This window comes from Poromitra crassiceps (genome assembly GCF_964638095.1).
Source record: "Poromitra crassiceps genome assembly, chromosome: 11".
In the NCBI taxonomy this organism is placed as follows: domain Eukaryota; kingdom Metazoa; phylum Chordata; class Actinopteri; order Beryciformes; family Melamphaidae; genus Poromitra; species Poromitra crassiceps.
The window spans coordinates 31,981,381-32,001,302 of NC_139643.1; the positions used below are offsets into that span (position 1 = coordinate 31,981,381).

A 19,922-nucleotide genomic window follows, 5' to 3' on the forward strand; every position below is an offset into this window, starting at 1 on the left:
CCACTGACATTACCAGGGCCTCCATAACTCAATGGCTATTACGAGCCATTAACATCTGGCATCTTCACCTTGCCTTGGCTTTTAACAGCCAAAATGGGAGCTCTATAGATGTCCAGAGCTGCTCACTCAGGGTCTGATGTCACCTTGTGTCTGTAAATATGCGGTGTTTCAGGTCAAAGGTCAGACAATCTCACTGACCTCAATCCCCCCCTGCAGCATCACTCTCATGGCGGGTCAGTCGCATAATGGCTCAGTTGCCTGGCTGTTTCAAGATTTAATAAACAGTTTTGATACATGGTAACACAGAGTAATAGAATCACAGAGTAATCACAGAGATTGAAAAAAGTAAATGGGATCAGACTGGCACACTTATGGAAGAGTAGCCTATCCTGAGTATCAGTATCAGTAGTGACAGTTAGTTAGCTTGTAATCGGATTATGTAATGCAAGAAGTACAGTTAAATTTACAGATTTACAATTTATATATCTCAATGAAAGGTGGGTACTGGGGTGTGTGTGTGTGTGTGTGTGTGTGTGTGTGTGTGTGTGTGTGTGTGTGTGTGTGTGTCTGTATGTATTGTGACTTAAAATTTAGCTCTCTACATGGTGTACATCTGAGCTGTGTATTGGTCACAGCATGCTCCTGGACGCTGTCTGTTCTCAGTGACTGGGACCACGAAATTTACCCCCAGATAATCAGATAATCCATACTACTCTGTAATCTATCCCACGGCGTAATCTGGCGTGCCACCCACATACATTGGCCAAATAGATCAGATGATGTCATGCATGAATTCAACTCAACTACTCTCTCTCTCTTTCTCTCTCTCCCATTGAACAACAGATGCTATAGCCCTCCTCTCTTTACGTAATGGTGTTAGGAACTGCGTCACTGTCACAGTTCTGATGCAGAGTGTGTGTGTGTGTGTAATGAGCGTGTTTATGTTGAGTGTGTGTCTGCGTGCTTGTGTGTAAGAGAGAACATCTGTGTTATGCTGGTGAGCTCACTGACTCACTCTACTGTATGTGTGCGAGAGGCAGTGGACACTGGTGATGTCATGTTGTTGTGCATGCCAATGTGTGTGAATCCGTGCGCATGGGTGCTGTAATGGTTGGTAGTGCGACTGCTTATTTGCCAGCGGTGGATGAAGTAGGCTACCTGAAAGCCACACTTGAGTAAAAGTATTATTACTTTGGTACAAAGTACTTACATTGTCACACCACTGTTATTTGTTGCTGCAGTGTGTGTGGGTCAGAGGGGTACCCTATTTCATGGGTCGTGTGTGTGTTCTCACATGCTTGGATGGACAGAAGGCAGTTGGAAAAAGAGCGAGTGTGTTCTCTAGTCCTAAGGTTGTTTGCTGAAGTCACTGGCCAGTGGTTTATGACAGACATTTTAACGCTCAATTAACAGCTCCAACACAGGCCGACCGGCCTGGTCAGCCAGACCCACTGATATAAGGACATTCTCCCCTCTCTCTGGGAGCCACGCACGCACGCACGCACGCACGCACGCACGCACGCACGCACGCACGCACGCACGCACGCACGCACGCACGCACGCACGCACGCACGCACGCACACACACACACACACACACACACACACACACACACACACAATAGCAAGTTCACTCCTCTGAGTCATTGTGGGGAACATTAATCAGTAAACTTTATGGAGATGTAATTGATTCTGTCAATGGGTTACACAACAGCTATAATTTGAAATATTGATACATACATACATACATACATACACACACACACACACACACACACACACACACACACACACACACACACACACACACACACACACACACACACAAACAACAAACAAAGACACATGTGCAGCTAGCTACGCTAACCGTTTATTTTTTGCCAATGATGAATACACGGGGAATCAGCACAGAACCATCATAGTTTTTAATACTACAAAAACAATAAATCGATCATCAGAATTCAAACAATTCCATTGAGGTCTTGATGCAGGTGTAAGTTGATAAAGTAGGCTAATAACGCAAGAGTCAGTGTTTTATAAATCTTGAACAAAAAAAAGTATCCACCCTATAGCAAGGGTAAGCCATATAAGCCAGGGAACACAACCTGACAATCACATTCATATTCCATTCATGTTTCAAATAATAACAAACATTGTATGTTGTAAACACTTAAAGTCGAAGTGAACAGGAGGCGAATGCAAATGCGCGAGCATCAGATACTCAAACAAATCTTGAAAAATGAACTTTTGATGTGAAAAAGTGTGAAAAACTTAAGAAACTTAAGAATTTTGATTTTTTTTTGCATACATTATTAAATAGGTGCACTGCATACCCAGGTATTTGAACTAAAAGAAAAGAAAAGTCATTTTTGGGTTCAGCTCGACTTTAACTAAAGATTAATGTCTGAAAAGATTTTAACTACTTACCATGGTGGAGAGAGAGAGAGAGAGAGAGAGAGGGAGAGGGAGAGAGAGAGGCAGGCCAGTGGAAGATGAGCTGGGTCACCAGAGTCAGGAGATCCGTCCCTTCTCCAGACATGCCTTAAACGCAAATGGCCTCGTGAAATTCGGAGATGTTTGATGGCTTGCTTACTGTTAATTCCATTCTTCAATTAATTCTTAAGGGGCTTAAGATTCAAGGTGAAGCATCCTAGATGTGGCTAATATTCCTATCCTGTCTATGCCTATGCCTGGAAGAACCCTTCCTGCTGAGCAACAACAGCTGAGAGCCTGTTTTGTTGTTTTACTTTACTTTACTTTACTTTTACTTTGTCCCAATGTAGGCCTACCAGCTGCTGGGTGCCAACCTCTGGAGAACAGAGGTCACTACGCTCTTCCCGAGGAGAAGAGCCTGGCTGGTACCAATTACTGCAGGCAGGATTACCCTCCCCGTGTTCCGGTGGGCCTGTGTTCCGGTCTGCAGTGTTTTCGTTCCCCCATAGAAATGCAGCAGTAGACAGTCTAACCTCGCCAGTCGCTAAGTATTAGGAGTTTCTTCTTTCTCTCTAAAATCTTTCTTTGGCCTGAAGAATAAGAACCACCAGTTGATCACAGAGGCAGTGCTGAAATTTCTGCATGAATCAGAGTTGTACCAGAGGATATAATGTTTATTTTTATTTATTTATTTATGCGTAGTTAATTTTTTCTCAATTGTGGGCGTAGTTGAAGTATAGAACTGAGGAGGGCAGTAATACGCCATGTAGCGTTTACACTGCCGGAAATAAGAAAGAAGAAGAAGAAATAAGTTGTGCATGTAGCAAAGAGCGTGGAAGGAAAAGTTATTTGCATGTAGTCTATTTCAAGTCAGTCACATCACCAGTGTGTGAGTTTTCCATCTTAAAGTTACAAAGTGAACAATCCCTCGCATTTTAAACTTCTTCCATGAATACTATTCAACCGCGCAGGTAAGCTACGTTTCAATTAACGTTAACGTTTTTCTGAAATTGAAATAATTAAGGTGCAAATGCCGCCTGTTTGCTAAGTGACTTTAGGATCTTGCTAGCTAAAGCTAACGTTATCTTTGACAATAACATGACGTTAGCTAATAGCTATGTCTGCGTATTTCATTCTTCATTGCGTAGTTGAAGAAACAAGAGCCAGACCAGGCTGTCTGGCTCTTGCAGAGAGGGGAAAAACCATTTCCAACGGTTTGAATCCTCCGCCCACCTGATTGATCTAACGTTAACGTTGTTCTGATAGTATATTTAGCTAACTAAGCTAACGTCACATAGAGTGGGACTTAACGCATAAACGTGCAGCACATGTCTACGCTGTGGCTGTGCTGTAACATTAATCTCAAAGGAAGAAAACAAGTGTAACGTTATCCACTACTAACGTTAGAGTATGCGTGGAAGACTTTTTGGGCAGAAGGGCCCGTCTAGAAATAACGAAGTAATTCCCCCATCCACCCTGCAGAAGTACCCTGGAGCAAGGTACTGAACCCCAGCAGCTCAGGGTCACTGTTATGTAGGCTAGTTGACTAGTATAGTCGACCTGGCCTCCCTATCTGTGATTACCTTGGCCTAAATTATTACTTTGTGTGATTATATACGATATTTGATTCAAGATTCAATACTTTATTGCCATGTCAACAGAGTTGATTGGAATTTGTTTCAGTGCAGCTCTAAAAAACAGACATAACAAATCACAGATTCAGACACAAAAGAGAATAAAAAAAGTGAAAAAGAAAACTACATAAAATATGAGAGAGGCTGAAATAGATAAATAAAGTGCACAGTATTACAAGCAGCATTTGTTCATAAAAGCAGTTTCGAGCTGCCTATAAAGTGCAGTTCAAGTTCAATTCAAGCCTAAGGATTTAAGGTGCGATTTAAGGTGCGAATGCAAAGAGGGTCAGAGTTCAGGAGGCGAACCGCCTCAGGATAAGTGCTGTTCCTGAGACGGGAGGTCCTGCACCTCAGAGACTGAAGCCTCCTACCTGAGGGCATGAGTTTAAAGAGAGAGCTAGCAGGGTGGGAGGGGGTCGGCGATCACCCTCTGCATCTTGCGTTTGGTGCGTGTGGCATAGATGGGGGAAACGGATGGAAGGTCGTGGCCGGTGATTTTGGACGCTATGCGTACCACCCTTTCCAACCGTTTCCTCTCAAGGGCGGTAGTGTTGCCGACCGTACCACACTGTGACTGAGAAGGTGAGTACACTCTCCACAGTGGCTCTGTAGAAGTGAGCCATCGCCTCCCCAGACACACCAAACTTCTTGAGCTGCCTCAGAAAGTGAAGCCTCTGGTGGGCTTTGCTCACAATGTTACTAGTGTTGACTTCCCATTTCAGGGAGCGGCATATGGTGGTGCCCAGAAATTTCAAGCTGTCGACCCTGTCGACGGGCTGGTCACAAATGACCAGAGAGGGGGGCACTGAGCCGCTTTTGCGGAAATCAAAAATCATTTCCTTGGTCTTATCTAAATTTAAAACAAGATTGTTTAAAGTGCACCAGTTGACTAGGGCTGCCACTTAGGCCCTGTAGGCAGATTCATCACCGTTTTTAATATACCCGACCACCGTAGTGTTATATCTAGTGTGACTAGATATAACAATGAATAAGGTGCAAACCTCAAAAGGTGGACATACAGTATGTAAAATATTCGAACCCCGCCCCACCACACTCTATGCTGGTTTGTCTTATAAAAACTGTAAGAACAGGGTTAATTAACACATACAAATCCAAATGACAGCATCCAAAATGCGCCTAAAAAAAGGTCTGTTTTTGGTTTATAAATCACTTCTGTGTTTCCCTTTCAGAGTGGAGCCAGGCTATCGATTATTTAGTAATCGAGCATTTTTCTGATTATACCAACAATCGAGTAATCAGATATAAGAAATACTTTTGAAATGATCTCCAGTATAGTCTCCACAGCTAAGTACAAACAACAATATAACAACATAGCAGCCAGTCTCTGTGCTGGGATCAGGTACATGTTGTAGCTACCTCCCCAATTGAAATGTCCAAGATGACAACATCAAATGTCGTCTTTTGTCCTGACCAACAGTCCGCAACCCAAAGATCATCAGTTTACTGTTTAGAAAAAGAAGGTTGCGCTTCAACAATGGGTTTCTCAGTGGAGTGTCAAACCCAAAATCCAAAATATGTTCAAAAAAGGCTGAAAGGGTAGCACATCTCAGTTTTCAAAGTCAAGGAGGACAAAATACTCACATTTCACTTGATTTATTGTCTCACATCACAAAAAAACAAACAAAACGCTTATGTGTTTCGGCAAAGAGCCTTCTTCAGAGCGCTCTGAAGAAGGCTCTTTGCCGAAACGCTTTGTTTTTTTGTGATGTGAGCCAATAAATCATCAGTTTACTGTCATAGAAGACTAAAGAAAGAGAAAATATTCACATTTACATTTGAATTTTTGTATTCTTTAGTGAGAAATAGGAACTGCTGCATCTGAGCAACCGGGCTGTGACAACATGGTGGCCTGCCCCTCTCTCTCCCTCTCATTCTCTCTCTCTCTTGCATTTTTGTATTATTTTCTTAAAATTGAGTCTTAACTCATTGAGTGCCAATGACGACTTTAGTCGTCAATTCAAATAGTGACGTAGAGTGCCAAAGACGACTAAAGTCGTCAATTGCGTTTTTTGACGGGGGGATGTCGATCTAAGCCTCTTACATCGCCTCTTACAATATGGGAGCTATTGAATGTGTCTAACCTATTTTACAGAACCCTTAGGTGGCGACAGTGCTCTCCAGATAACAGAAAGGCAAGGAAAAAACAAAGAAGAAGTCGTTGGGGAAACGGAAATCGCATCGCATCCGTATGCATCGATATGCATGAAGCATAACGTTACTGTAGCTGTGCCTGCAGCAGCCAATCTGCTCCCACAATTGAGCCGCTCCGTGTCCGTTGCGACAGCACATCCGCATGATCAGCCGTGGAGTTGTTATTATTCTCAACTGGAAGCATGGTTGCCGGTGACAAACACACGCGGAACGCTGTAAAAAAGCTGGATGTCGCGCACCCTTCACTGTGCACAGCAAACTCAGCAGAGAGCCACCAGAGACACTCCCATACGGAGGAGGAGTGTGCAGTTGAGGCGGGGCGGGGGGGGGGGGGGGGGGGGGGGGCACGCAGAGCAGCACACAACACCCAGACAGACCCAGACAGCAGGACAGGATTGACAAACGCAAGCCAGAATATCCGATGCCCACCAGCAGCAAATCAAGACCAGCAAGAAGCTGCAACCAGCAGCGCACGCAGGGGCCAGCGCTGCTGGTTGCAGCTAAAAAATATTATTCTGCCAAACAAAATTCCCTGGCCTTCACTGTTTTATTGAAGGAAATTATTTTTGAGGTGTGACTACATTAGAAAAGATTAGCTTCAGAGTCAGTGATGTGCTTGAAATGTTTAATTTCACAAAAGGCTCATTATCTCAGCTTCTAGAAAAAAATTGCTGTTTTTGGTTAAATCAAGCTATCTTCTCCGGCTCATAACTAAAGAACGGAAAATGGGATCAATAAACTTTTTTTGCAGATGATAGAATAGAGTCTCATCGCTCTTTGTGCGTGTTCAGTGTTTACATAGTAATATCACACAATATTCTGTGGGCCTCGAGAAATCACTGAAAACGCTCTGAAACTCTGGCACTGGGAGCGTCCGTTCTCCAAAAGTGGCTGGCACTCAATGAGTTAAATGATTATTGATTATAAAAATACTTGATTGTATTTTATACTGTACAGGGTCCTTGAGTTTGAGAAAGGTGCTTAAAAAAATAAAATGTATTATTAATTTTCTGTTGCTCGAATAATCAATTAATCATTGCAGCTCTACTGCAGTGTTCCTGTCTGGTCCTGATATCGGCTGTTGGAGGTGATGTGTCCCAGTCATGATTCATCTGCCAGCCGGCGGAAAGGCACAGCCCCTAAACGCTGCACGCCCCTGAAGCCCACCCCAGGGCCTTCAGGTGGTCAACACCGCTCCCTGAGACGACAGAGCGGTGCCCAAGATGACTCCCGGAGGGGGAGCGGCCCTTCGGGTGAGGGGGTGTGGGGGCAAAAACAAGCGACTGGAATATGAGCAGGAGCCTATGCTAGCAGGGTCATGGGGGAGCAGGAGCCTATGCATGCTAGATGCATCGGGCAGATGCCAGTCCACCACAGCACTCAGTTAATACTTGTGCTGGAATAATGCAGCTGTAACAAAGATGGCAATGCACAACTTTGAAATTAGTGACATTCAAGATGCAGCGTTGTTTAGGTTAATTCTGAGTTTCTAATTGCGAGAAAAGAACGCGTGCCATGTGTGCCGTAGTCAGTTGATTTACAAATTCACGGTCCAGGTGTGCATCAGAAGCTGCGTAGAGAAGTCATGTGACAGTGCACATATTTCATTGAGACCCTTTATTATTAAAATATTTGCTGAAAATGCATTGATACAGATTTCAGTCACATTTACAGCCTATTTTTTTTTTTTTTCAATTTTCAATTTTCTTAGGCCTCGAGGTCACAAGTGACCGATGGGATTAAACGGGTTAACTGTAGCCCTCAAGCTCTCTACTGCCACAAATGGATTATACTGTTGTGGGAAAAGGTCATTCAAGTCATGTGATTTCCCAGGTTGTCTTTCCCCATTGAAAGATCTGCTTCCATTTCCTCACTGTAACTCCACTCATGAATCAGCATGCAGTCTGATTGATTGATTGATTTTATTGTGGACAAAGAACAACAACGTCCAAGGGATATACATGTAAAAGTGCAAATACTTATTTCCATAGTCATGCTTCCCATCTTACCGTTACCCCACAGGACGGACAGCGGTGAATGCAATACTTGATTTTATCATCCAATTATTATTTTAGGAGGATATAGCCATGAGACTTGAAAATTCAGTGATTTTAATTCATATCTTGATCGTCACACATGGGATCATCATGCTGTATAATAAGGTTTGATCATCACACATGGGATCATCATGCTGTATAAGGTTTTCCATATTGAGCTTTCAACCTGTAGTCAGCAAATCCTAAGCCTTGGCTCTACTCCAATGAATCAAGGTTCCAAAATAAATCCGGTGTTTGTGTCTGTGCAGCACTTCGCCCTCCTCAGTCTCCTCGGAAGAAGAAGAGGTTTCGTCCACGAACCAGAGCCCTGATGTTGATCCGCAAATACCAGAAGAGCAACCAACTGCTGCTCAGGGCGGCGCCCTTCGTTTGCCTGGTGAGTCGTACACGTCTGATGTTGAGCGAAGCTGCATGTGTGAACACAGGGAGACGCACAGATATTTTCTGAGTCGGGTCGTGTTGAGCTCGGGCTGAAAATGAGAACTCTAGTTCACGCATGCAGCTTCACCCAGAAATCTTCTGGAAAACGTTCAGATCAGGGTCGTGTGTGTGTGAACGGAAGCCGGAGGTGATAATTTGGAGAAGTGGATCTGGCAATTCCCCCCTCACGTCCAACTGAAATTCCTGTCAGATTGCCGGGTTGAGCGTTGTGCACAATGTGACTATGTTTTGCGTAATACACTTTCAAGTAGAGCTTGCGAACTAATCACAAGAGACTCTGGGCGGTGTATTTCATTCTATGTCTCGCTCACGGCATCGTTTCTTTGCAGCAGAAGAACTGAAGGCTTTTAAAAAACTGCAAACTGTACACATTTTCTGTTTCTCAAAAACGTCTGGAAATTGGATGGACTCCAAGACGAGCCTCATCCTTATCCGCCATTTTTCTAAAGTAAAACCAATAACAAGTGATGTCCGAACCACATTCAAATGCATTTACCTTCACATGGGTGAACGAGTCCTAGAAAGTAATTCAATCTAGTTCCTGTTGCTAATACATCATGGGCGAATGTGCAAAAAATGATCATCAGTTTCATTTAAATTTTGTTCTTCATGCTTCTCTCCTGCATTACTTTGTTTTTATACGCAAGTCAATTGTCCCCCCATAACGGAAATATTTCTACATATCTACTATTTTATTATTATTGTTGTGGTCACATCTTCGAGTGCAGCCTCACCTTACAATCAAACTCCAGCTGTTGATTAAACTAGTGGTTGGTCTTGACTTCAGGTGCGGGAGGTGTGCCAGGGTCTTCCCGGTCAGCATTCCCGGTGGCGGGTCTCAGCTCTGCATGCCCTGCATGAGGTAAGGACCCAGGATGAACCATGTTCACTCAGCAGCATGGACGCCAGGCTGTATAGGCCCTTTTCCCAGCAACCGTTTTGAGGTGGTAAAGCAGGACGTTGAGCAGGTGTAACCAATAACATTAAATGAGGGCCCTGGCACTGGAACACCTAAATGGAATGGAAACATCATTAATGGTACTGGTTATACCTGCTTTATCTCATGCTTTACCACCTCAACACGGTTGCTCCTGCTTTACCACCTCAAAACAGTTGCTCTGAAAAGGGTCTATACTGGTCTGGTCAGGTGTAGCAAGTATGCACACGAGTCAGGACGCCTTCACACCTAACTCGTTTGGCCCTGATTCTCGCCAAGCTATTGTCACCCATATATAGACCAAATCACCGTGACGTCACCATGTAAACAACATTACTTCCGCGTACCACTTGGGGAAGGCGGCAGGTTTAAATGTGCGTGTTGTCAAATAAATGCTGGCAAACCCTCCCATTGTTTTCGGCCGACTACTTTCAATTTAAATGTTCAAACGGTTGGTAAACATGCTTGTCCGACGTATCTAGCCTTTCTTCTGTATTTGTTTTATGTAGTGTTAGCTAGCTAATAACGTTTGTTTACAACTGTCAAACTCGCTGTTTTTTTGCAGACTCGTTACAGACAGAGCTACTGACGCCACGTTAATTTAATTTAGCTTCAAGTCTACTCTGGTCTGGTCTGGTCCAACAGGTAAATTAGCTAGTCTGGTCTCCACTAACGTTAGTGAAAGTGTTGTTATGAATGATATTAAACAACAACACAACACGAACAAACCATTTTTGTCTTCTTTGTCTGTTTTGGTCTTCAACACGTCAGTTTGTGCCCGTTCACTGCCATTATGATGTGTGGACCGCAGGCGTAACCGGAAGTAAATGTAAACATCCCCGCTGATTTGGTCTATACCCAGAACAGGGCGGCACGCCTCACTCTCCGCTGCTCTATGAGGAGCAGTGTGGAGGGGATGCATGCCGCACTGTCATGGATCAAAGTGGAACAAAGAATAGCATGCAGCTTGGTAACCTTTCTGTTTAACATCTGGAACACTGGGAAACCACAGGGCTTACATTCACAACTGTACCCCACTAAGAGTAGACATGGCTATACTACAAGACAGGCAGTAGATGCTCAATTCACTCTACCTCTACCAAAAACCAATGCTCTGAAAAGAACGGTAATGTATAGAGCAGTTGCGTATTGGAATAATCTACCTAGTAATGCGTATTGGAATAATCTACCTAGTAATATAATGGTGGCAAGTAACACATTTTTGTTTAAAAAAAAGTTAAAACATGCAGTGATGAATATTGTGATAACTTTAGGTTATTAATTATTGTACACATATACACATATGTACACATATGTTGTATTGTATTGTATAAACAATATACATAATTATTTTATATGTATGTATGTGTGTATATATACTGTATATATATATATACACACTAGGGCTGGGCGATTTTGCCTAAAACTAAAATTGACGATTTTTTCTCTCAAAACTCGATTTTCGATTTCGATTTCGATTTATTATACTATTATACTTCTCTAAACATTTGTTGCCCTACAGAGCTCTTTTCCCCCCTTTTTTTCCCTAATTGACAATTTACGCTTTTACTCTGAAGGCAGAACACCCCAACTTCCTGTTTTAGCTTGCCGCTGCTATGCTTAACTTCCTGGCTGTTGCTTGCTAACTTGACACTGGTGGATTTGCGTGTTCCTCCGTGACATAATTATATTAGCAGTGTCTAAGCGACCACCCGTGCTCGGAGTTATATCTGTACTAGAATAACACAAAGTCACAACAGGAATGCGTGGAACTGCGATAGCAGTTAGGGGGAAATTCAGACACACAGGGACAGGTGAGTCAGCTGAGGCTGCTACGTTACAGCCATGAACACAGCCAATCTATCAGTACTCAGTGGCCTCACGTGTTGTTTTGTTATTATGTGAACTGTAAAGGCAACGTTTCATCGTCCGGTGATAACGTCTGTGTTCGTGTGCGACTGTGCGCGCGTGAGTGTGTTGTGGCAATCTTATCTGGTAGGCTACAGCCCGCAGTGCAACAAGCTGCGCTCAGTGCTCACTCTGTGCTTTTTGGTGTTTGGTGTTGAAATAAGTCCATTGCGCTGCTGTCTTTAGTAGCCAGTATCACAGCCTCTAGAGAGACTTTACAGCGGGGAGAATGGACAAGTAGCAGCATGCGTACATGAGAGAGAGCCGCCCGCGTAACGTAATTACCCTAGTTGAAGTGAAAATCGATTTTACGATTTTCATTTTTTTAACATCGTCCTAACTAATTAATTCGATTACGATTCAAAATCGATTAATCGCACAGCCCTAATACACACACACACACACACACACTCAGCACCTGCAAGCTGGTTGCCAGAAGAGGACGAAGAACACACTCACACACAAACTCACACACAAACAGCGCTGTTGTTCCCACTACGCTTTAGCAACTTTATGCACTAATAAAGTGCCTACAACTTTTGTAAATGCCCCCATTTTTTAGACAGTGGGGGGAAAGTTGCCCCTTAAATATTTTTTTTATTTCCTACTCTGAGACCCCCTAGACATGTCAGTAGGGATGGGGGATGGGGGGGGGGGGGGGTCGATACAGCATAGTATCACGATATTTTGCATGGCAATATTGTATCAAGTATCAATCCTCTAATCTAATATCGTATAGGGACTTTGACTTAGTGTAATAATATCATATGGTGGGTCCTCTGGTGATTCCCCCCCTACATGTCAAGTGTCTCTTTGTTGTAATTTCCTCCTGTGTGTGTCTGCTCTTCCTCTTCCTCCCAGGCAGCGGAGGCGTTTCTCACGTTCATCCACGCCGAGCGGGTCACCCTGTTCAAGAGTGACATGCAGCTGGCCCGCAGAATCTGCTTCAACAGTTGAGTTGAAGCAGCTGAGTAGTTTTGCAGGTTCGGGCCAGTGACTACCTGGCTTGCAGTAGTGGATGTCTACTGTTTTTTTTTGGTATGTACAAATTGTTCGATTGTATGTAATATGTAAATTGTTAATAAACTAAGTTTTTTTGTATTTGTACATGAGCAGAGATTTAATGATGTCTCAGACAATTTTCAATAATGAAGGCTACCTCAGGAGGAGCATCATGGAGTCATACGCCAAATCTAAATGTTGTTTGTCCATTCCTTCTAGTCTCTCATTATTGAAATCTCTTTATGCCTCTTTCTCTTCGTATGGTGATTCTTGTCACATTTCTCTGAACAAAGCAGAGATGTTTTTTTTTTTTTTAAGTAGGCCTGTACAATTATAGCATTATTTATTGTAGCGATTATTTCGCTAGTTAGGGTTTACAGTTATAGGTGTTGGTGGATCACGGTTACAAGTGAGTGATTTTGGGAGTATAATTTATAGAACTTTTTGCATCTTATATCATTTCAACTATTGATCACCAAATTCTATTAATCCTGGGAAGTAAAATGGCAGTGTATTACAGTTACTGAAATTGTGCACCTTAGTAGTTTCAAGGTTTTTGGACACAAAAAAGTGTTAAATGGAAGAATTTAGTTATTTGAAACTCAGCCAAGGAATCAAAGCTAATCTTGAGTCCCATCCTGTGTATTTTCAGCCTGCAGTGGTTCCAGCGTAGTTCTGTTTTGTTGTTTTTCTTATAATTATCTTTGGATCATTTTTGAGTATATTCTTATTTTTGTAACTTGCAACCTCTCAACCTGACCCCACTTTGAGAACTACTGGCCTACAAGCAGGTCATGACATCTGAATAAGCTGACAAAATAAACAATTTTTGGCTTTTTATTATGTTCATTCTCTGCCACCCTCATCCTACCGACTGAGGTACCCGTGGACCCCAGAGGTATACTTTTTGTCTTGGGGGACGGGACTTGTGATCAGGAGCCCTAAAACTGACACAAATTAGACCACGGACCCCATTTGAAAGATTTTGTCCATCCCCCATCTGATAAGATTTTTTGCTTTTAGATGTTTTATAACAAAACGTGTATGAAACCATGACCAAAAGAGTCATAGATTGTGTCACTGTGTTACTTATGGACTTATAGTATTATAGCAGCCTTTCTGCTTGGGACCCCCTTAAACCCCCCCAAGGAACCCTGGGGCAGTACACCTTTGCAAGGAATACCCAAGGTATATAATAGTCCTGCATATGAATATTAACCTAAACCCTTGTTTACTTTTTGTGGGAGCCTAATTCAAATGATAATTCAAAACTAGATCAGCATCCTACAATGTGACCCAGTGTAGAAATATTCACCATCATCAACAACAATAAAGACGCTGGTAAATTGATCAACATTTGGGTTAACACTTTAAAATATTATCCACAATAATATCCACAACTAATAATAATATTCACACACGGCAATGCATAGTATCGCTTGCCAGACTACACACAGCATAACAACAGGTAGGCTGGCCGTGACGTCAGCCAGCCCTCCCCGCCCCCACCGTCCCGTTTGCCTCCCAGCTGCGTCCCTCCGCCGCTGTCCTGTCTGGCTGCCCTGCCTCCCGGTGTCTGCTCCACCGCTCCCCGCTCTGCCCCGCTCCCACCCCGGCCCGGACCCGAAGCCTCCTTGTACCTCCCCGGCTCCTGACCCCCTTCCCCGGTGAATGCACCACCTCGAGAAATATGACGGGCATCGCCGCCGCTTCTTTCTTCTCTAACTCCTGCAGGTTCGGGGGCTGCGGGCTGCAGTTCGAGTCTCTGGCCGAGCTCATCGTCCACATCGAGGACAATCACATCGGTGAGTAGGGGGTAGGCAGAGTGGGGGAGACGGAGCTAACCAGCTAGCTGGTACTAGCTAGCGCCCTAGCTAACTACTTAACGCTAGCTAACACAGGCGGGCTCTGCTTGCATTCCGCTATGCCTGCTGCCTATGTCGAGGCTCGCCTCAGATTTGCTGTTAATCACCACTTTGTGGAATATAGTAGTTGTGTGTGAAAGGGGAGGGATAGCTTGTTTTGCTTGATCTTATTGCAGCGTTAACTATCATACGAGGGCCGCATAGGTCTGCATAGGTAGCATCCTGACCAGGCAGCGGTTTCAGAGCTAACCAGCCAGTGTTTACGTTTGCAGGCCTGTGCTGTTGCAGTGCAGCCGCCGGGGCTCCTCTCACAGGGGGACGTATATTGATGCAAGTCTATCGCTGCGGCTTTTGTCACCTCAAGTGTGTCAGCGCATTCAAGACATCCATCACCTTTTGCAATGCCCCCCGCTAATGTGGCTGTCACCTAACTGTCTTTTGACAATGCAGTTGTGCCACTCGTGCAAAGACTCAATCAAGCCTGTTTTGCATGATATCTCGTCTCTTCTGTGAGTGCTTTTTCCAACGTTTGCACAAGTCAAACTTGTTGCATTGCTCCAGTTTCCAGCATCTGTTCTGTCAGTGAAAAGCCTTTGGTAACCTGTCGCTAGGATGCAGCGTAGGCTAAACCAAAACCAGTTTACCCACCCTTTTGAGACTGAGATACATTAAATTATATATCATAGTAACTTGTATGAAACTAAATGTAAGAATATATGGTCCTTAAGGAAATACATTTACATCAACTCTGAAAATATAGGCCTATTGATTTAATTAGTTAGTGCCTGGTTTAGTAATTATTGATCAACTGTCTGAATGTTATTTGTTTATTTGTTTATCACTACATCACTTCCTGTCATATTATTATTATTATTATTATTATTATTATTATTATTATTATTGTTGTTATTATCACAGTATTATCATGTGATTACTCAATAATTAATTTAATAGTATTTTTTATTGTACTGACAGCTAATAACTGTAACTGTTAATTATATTGACTGCAGCCATAAAGAAGCAGAGATCAACCTCTCACTTTTACAGCTAGATAATCAACTCTGGTCTGCTGGATTAGCCTGTAATCCACCATAGCAAATTAGATTATCGTTACATTTAAGGAGTTGTGAACCACAAAAATGAGCACAACACAAAATAATGAGTAACAAAGTTGACTTGGGCTAATCATTATTAGTGGCATGAATCCATCCTCAGGAGTCTAGGAAGGAGGGGTGGGGGATAAATGGATGCTTCACTGAGCCAGTCTCCATGGCAACTGGCTGTCACTGAAGGGGTTGGGGGCAGCTTATTGGCCGAGGGATAGCACACCTGCTGTCTCACTAACAAAGGACGCTCCCAAGCAGCCAGCTGTGATGACACCCAACGTGATGTCACGTCACATCGGGACAGGACGGGGTGTGCTGAGATTTTAAAAGGGGCTGCTGTGTGTGTGTGTGTGTGTGTGTGTGTGTGTGTGTGTGTGTGTGTGTGTGTGTGTGTGTGTGTGTGTGTGTGCGTGTGTGCGTGCATGCTTTTATGGGTTGAGAGTGGATTGTGGTGATTGGTTGTCATGTGGACCGTTCTTTGTCATATGCTCCATCATGGATCACATCTAAATTAACCAAAGGGGGGAATCAACACTGCCCATGCCCGCTGTCTCCCCATGAATGCACATGTGATTGTGTTTTACATTACCTATTATATGTGTGACACAGAGAAGTTCCATATAGCCCAATCTCTAACCGCATACTAATGCAGAGTACTAGGCTTGATCTCATAGTAATAGAAGGATGGGTATTATTATCATCCCCATCACACACACACACACACACATAGACACATGCGCCCCATCTGGCTCTTAGCTTGACCTTTGACCCCAGCAGTCGGCTGAGCAGAATGGGGGTCACCAGTCAGATCACAGGGGTTAATGAGTTCCCCCTCTGCTCGCTTTACAAGCACTGTTCATCATCAGCATCCACATCACACAGTCTAATCAATACTGCTCTCAGATCAGTTACCATAGGGATATGTGTGACAGATGGAGTGGATTGAGGTTGGCGTGGGGGGGGGGGGTTGTAGTAGCCTTTGGCTTTGGCTCCCCCCCCCCTCCCCCTTTTTTTTGAAGTGGTACAGCGGTCTGCTCAATAATCAATCAAAACGATTAGCTAATTTGACAGTACTGGCTCCTTCATCACGTGAGACGTCAGACGTATGAAGCTTGGTGGATAATGGATTGCTTAGCCGTGATTGTGGTCTGTCCTGCAGCGTGCACATGGATTATGATCAAGCTGGCACTAACTGTTATTAAAGCCATAAATCACATCATGTGGAGGTGGTAAAAGGCTTGTACTAGGGAACATAAATGGCAGTAAAAGCTAGTCAGTGTGTCGCAGGTCAGGGTGCAAATATCAGCGGTCCCTCATCCTACAAAAAATATGGTCATTACCACAGACGGCGCTGCCCTCTTGTGGTAGGACATCCCATGTGCTGGCTTGATAGACGAAGCCATTTGTGTCCTTTGGGTTGGCCTCCCCAATGTATCTCAAATATCCCGGACGTGTGTGTGTCTTATCTTTACTTGAATCCATCTCTCCTCTACCTTTACAATAACCTGAGCATCGCTGGCAAGACCAGATGAATCTTTAATGATCATTCCCATGGGGAAATTGGTAAGGTCTTAAACCGTGCGCTAATCTTAAAAGAAAGGAGAGCACAGCGTTTCCAAAACCTGCCCATGTTGTTTAGATTAGGCTTGAATGCGAAAGGAAATACCCTGGGTGACCTATATTTTGCAGTGTTTATTTGTTGTCAAGAGGGCTTTGTGTTGGTGACTGCAGGGCTGTGGAATGCAATGATGTCATGCGCTGCCTATCAGTGTGCAAGGTAGCGTTCTGTTCTCCTCACCTGCACAAGCAAGCACATACCTGCCTCTTACCTCAGCAGAGAGACACGGGGAGAGGAAGACGGGCGGCGGATAGAGATTAAAAAGCGAGGAAGAGATTTGAGAGACAAGGTTGAGAGGGAAAAAAGGGAGAGACAGAGAGAGAGAGCAGAGCACACAGGGAAATTCCATTTCCAACCATCTTAGCTTTGCTTGGATATTTTTGTGGTAATCGGTTTTACAGCTGGAGTCATGGCTGCAGTTGCAGAGTTCATCGTCCTTCCTGTTAGTCTAGGGGTGTCAAGTAAAAAATTATATATATATATCATGTAAGAACAATCAGAATTCTTAATGAATTAATGAATCAATTCTGAATCAATTCTAAACTCCCCCCCCCCCCCCCCCAAAAAATATATTTTACTGTAAGAGCAATTATGTTTTGTATTTATGTTTTGTATTACTAAGAATACAAAGAAGTGTTTATTTGTGCAAGTTTGGCACTTATAAATGTTACAGACGTCACCCGCAGACCTGGCTAGGCTGTCCCCCAGTGTCACGGTGTGTCTTTTTAGGGCCCGAGCACCAGAATGGTGCGGAGGGCGGCCCTATTGTTTTCTTTAGGAAAGCAACAATATTTTCTTAGCATTCAAACACATTTATGAGGGGCTAAACACAGGGCTTTCCATAAGCATCGGCTGCGGGCTAATTTGCCGTTTATTAAAACATTTCCAGCCGACTACTTTTTGTTTCAATTAAAGTCACCGTCAGTTTAAATCTTGAAAAGCAAGCAGCAACATGCTCGGAAAGTTGCAAAACTTTGCACATCCCTCACCTCAGAAGTGGTGCAAATAGCGATCTGAGGTCAGGTGGGGCTTGGCCATGGGCGTGGCAAAATGGCCCGATAGAGCAGCGCTCCCCGCACTACGTTTCACCTACAGGTACACAAGCTCCACCAGGCACATGTATCATGTCCAGACTTTTGGAGGAAAAAAAAGTAATTGGGACTGGTGTGCCATGGCCTAAACCCAACAGGAAATCAGCCATTTTGAATTTACTGTGCAATATTTTGGCGATTTCCAGGGGTCGTACTTTAACTCCTCCTAGGGTGTTAATTGGATCCACCTCAAACTTGCACAGCATACACAAAAATATGATGTAATAATAAGTCTCTATTTAAGTCGTAGCTTATTGGCAACATCACTTAGGCTGCTGTGGACGCAATGTGGACTTAACCGGAAGCCGGGGACATGTAAGGCTGCTATGGCGCCGACCTAGGCCAGCGCGGGGAAACTTGTCTATAAGAGACCCTAATGATGAAAGTTTATTCAAACAAAGTTTGAGCTTTCGTCGAACACGGGCGTGGCAGTGGCAACGCGGCGAATATCGATGTCTTGCCGTGACACAGGTAGTTGCTGTAGTCTCGATTGCACGTTGTCTAGTCTCGCTTGCCAGACTCTCCCAGTAAAGGGGCTGGGAGAGTCTGGCTGGGGAAGGCTTTCACTGTGGACTAGAGGGAAAAAAGGCTCTTTACAGCCATCCACCGAACGTACCATGCAGGCTAGCTTCATTGCATAATCCACATCAATCGTTTTCCGCGTGTAGCAACGAGCTAGCGACTAGCGCTGCTGTTGTTATTGTTTCAAAGGCAGCGGCGCAGGCATTTGAGCTCAGCAGATTTGACACGTACAGCAGCAGAGGCATACAGATTCGACATGGGGGGCGTGGAACGGAAATCCAAATATGGTCGCAGCCGCAGTCAGAGCGGGTCAGAGCCAGTGCAGAGCTTGCAGGGAGCGGAATGGGATTGCCATCCGGCACCACCTGAAATGGTCGACTCGGCACCATCAGACTACACGTTGTCTAATCTGCCCCAAACTTGTCATGCTTGATAAAGCTTAGGACATACTCCAGTGCTGTTTACATAGTACAGTGAATGGCCCATGATAAAGTCAATGAAACTCAATTAAAAGTCAATGGAATGCCATTATCTTCAGTAGACTGCGATTTCACTCTCAAACGATTGTATCAGCACATGAATAGAATTGCCAATCTTGTTTTTATTGAATGTAAATAAGTTTAATAAGTTTACCACATGGGTCACGAGTCACGACTCAAGAAATGTGGTCAAAACATGGCTCAGTGTACTTCCTTCTTCATTTCATTTCTCTTCCTGTCTCTCCCTGCAAAGCGGAGTGGAGTGGAGCGGCGCGGCGCGCGCTTACGGCTGCGGAGGCCTCGCCCCCACCGCGATGACGTCATATTGGCCGCGCGGCCCTCGCGTTTTGGAGCGCGCCTGGAGTATGTCCCGCCCCTAAGTGTCCAGGTCTGAACACATTGTAGTCAGAGCGCCACCTACTGGCAACACGAAAAGTGCTTTATCTCCACCACCGTTCATCCGATCGACTTCACTCTTTGTGAGTGTGTTGCTGGGAACCCGAGGAAGTGCAGTGTCAAACCTGGTGTAATTTGTACACGTGCATAGTAATAGCGCCACCTACTGGCAACACAGAAAGTGGCTTGTATCTCGCCTGTACATGGTCAAATCTGCCCCAAACTTCACATCTTTGGTGAGGGTCCGGGCCTGAAGACATGT

General features: G+C 44.2%; 2 protein-coding genes across 3 annotated transcripts in view; both read left to right on the forward strand.

Moving 5' to 3' along the window:
• The first annotated feature begins 3,263 nt into the window (after positions 1–3,263).
• On the forward strand, positions 3,264–12,572 carry LOC310784790 (histone H3-like centromeric protein A). 2 transcript variants are annotated; one of them, XM_083645837.1, is made up of 5 exons: positions 3,264–3,403; positions 7,281–7,491; positions 8,544–8,671; positions 9,524–9,598; positions 12,443–12,572. In XM_083645837.1, the coding sequence occupies exons 2-5, from the start codon at positions 7,329–7,331 to the stop codon at positions 12,536–12,538; spliced, it is 462 nt and encodes a 153-aa protein (XP_083501963.1). In that variant the 5' UTR covers positions 3,264–3,403; positions 7,281–7,328; the 3' UTR covers positions 12,539–12,572. The 2 variants fall into 2 exon arrangements, with proteins under 2 accessions (XP_083501963.1, XP_083501964.1); XM_083645838.1 differs by lacking the exon at positions 9,524–9,598 and having other exon boundaries at positions 12,443–12,565.
• A 1,641-nt stretch (positions 12,573–14,213) lies between these two features.
• Positions 14,214–19,922, forward strand: part of LOC310785342 (juxtaposed with another zinc finger protein 1-like) — a 16,375-nt gene continuing 10,666 nt past the window's right edge. Inside the window, exon 1 of the mRNA XM_083646383.1 lies at positions 14,214–14,388. Within this exon, the coding sequence (XP_083502509.1) occupies positions 14,274–14,388 (115 nt within the window). The 5' untranslated portion in view covers positions 14,214–14,273. The remainder of the gene's footprint in view (positions 14,389–19,922) is intronic.

What these genes read in the sequence shown, in the direction of transcription:
- LOC310784790 (XM_083645837.1), top strand. Translation starts at nt 7,329, where the DNA reads ATGTGTCCCAGTCATGATTCATCTGCCAGCCGGCGGAAAGGCACAGCC. An exon ending in GAGGGGGAGCGGCCCTTCGG is followed by an intron (nt 7,492 to 8,543) that starts GTGAGGGGGTGT and finishes GTGTCTGTGCAG; the next exon opens with CACTTCGCCCTCCTCAGTCT. An exon ending in CTCTGCATGCCCTGCATGAG is followed by an intron (nt 9,599 to 12,442) that starts GTAAGGACCCAG and finishes TCTTCCTCCCAG; the next exon opens with GCAGCGGAGGCGTTTCTCAC.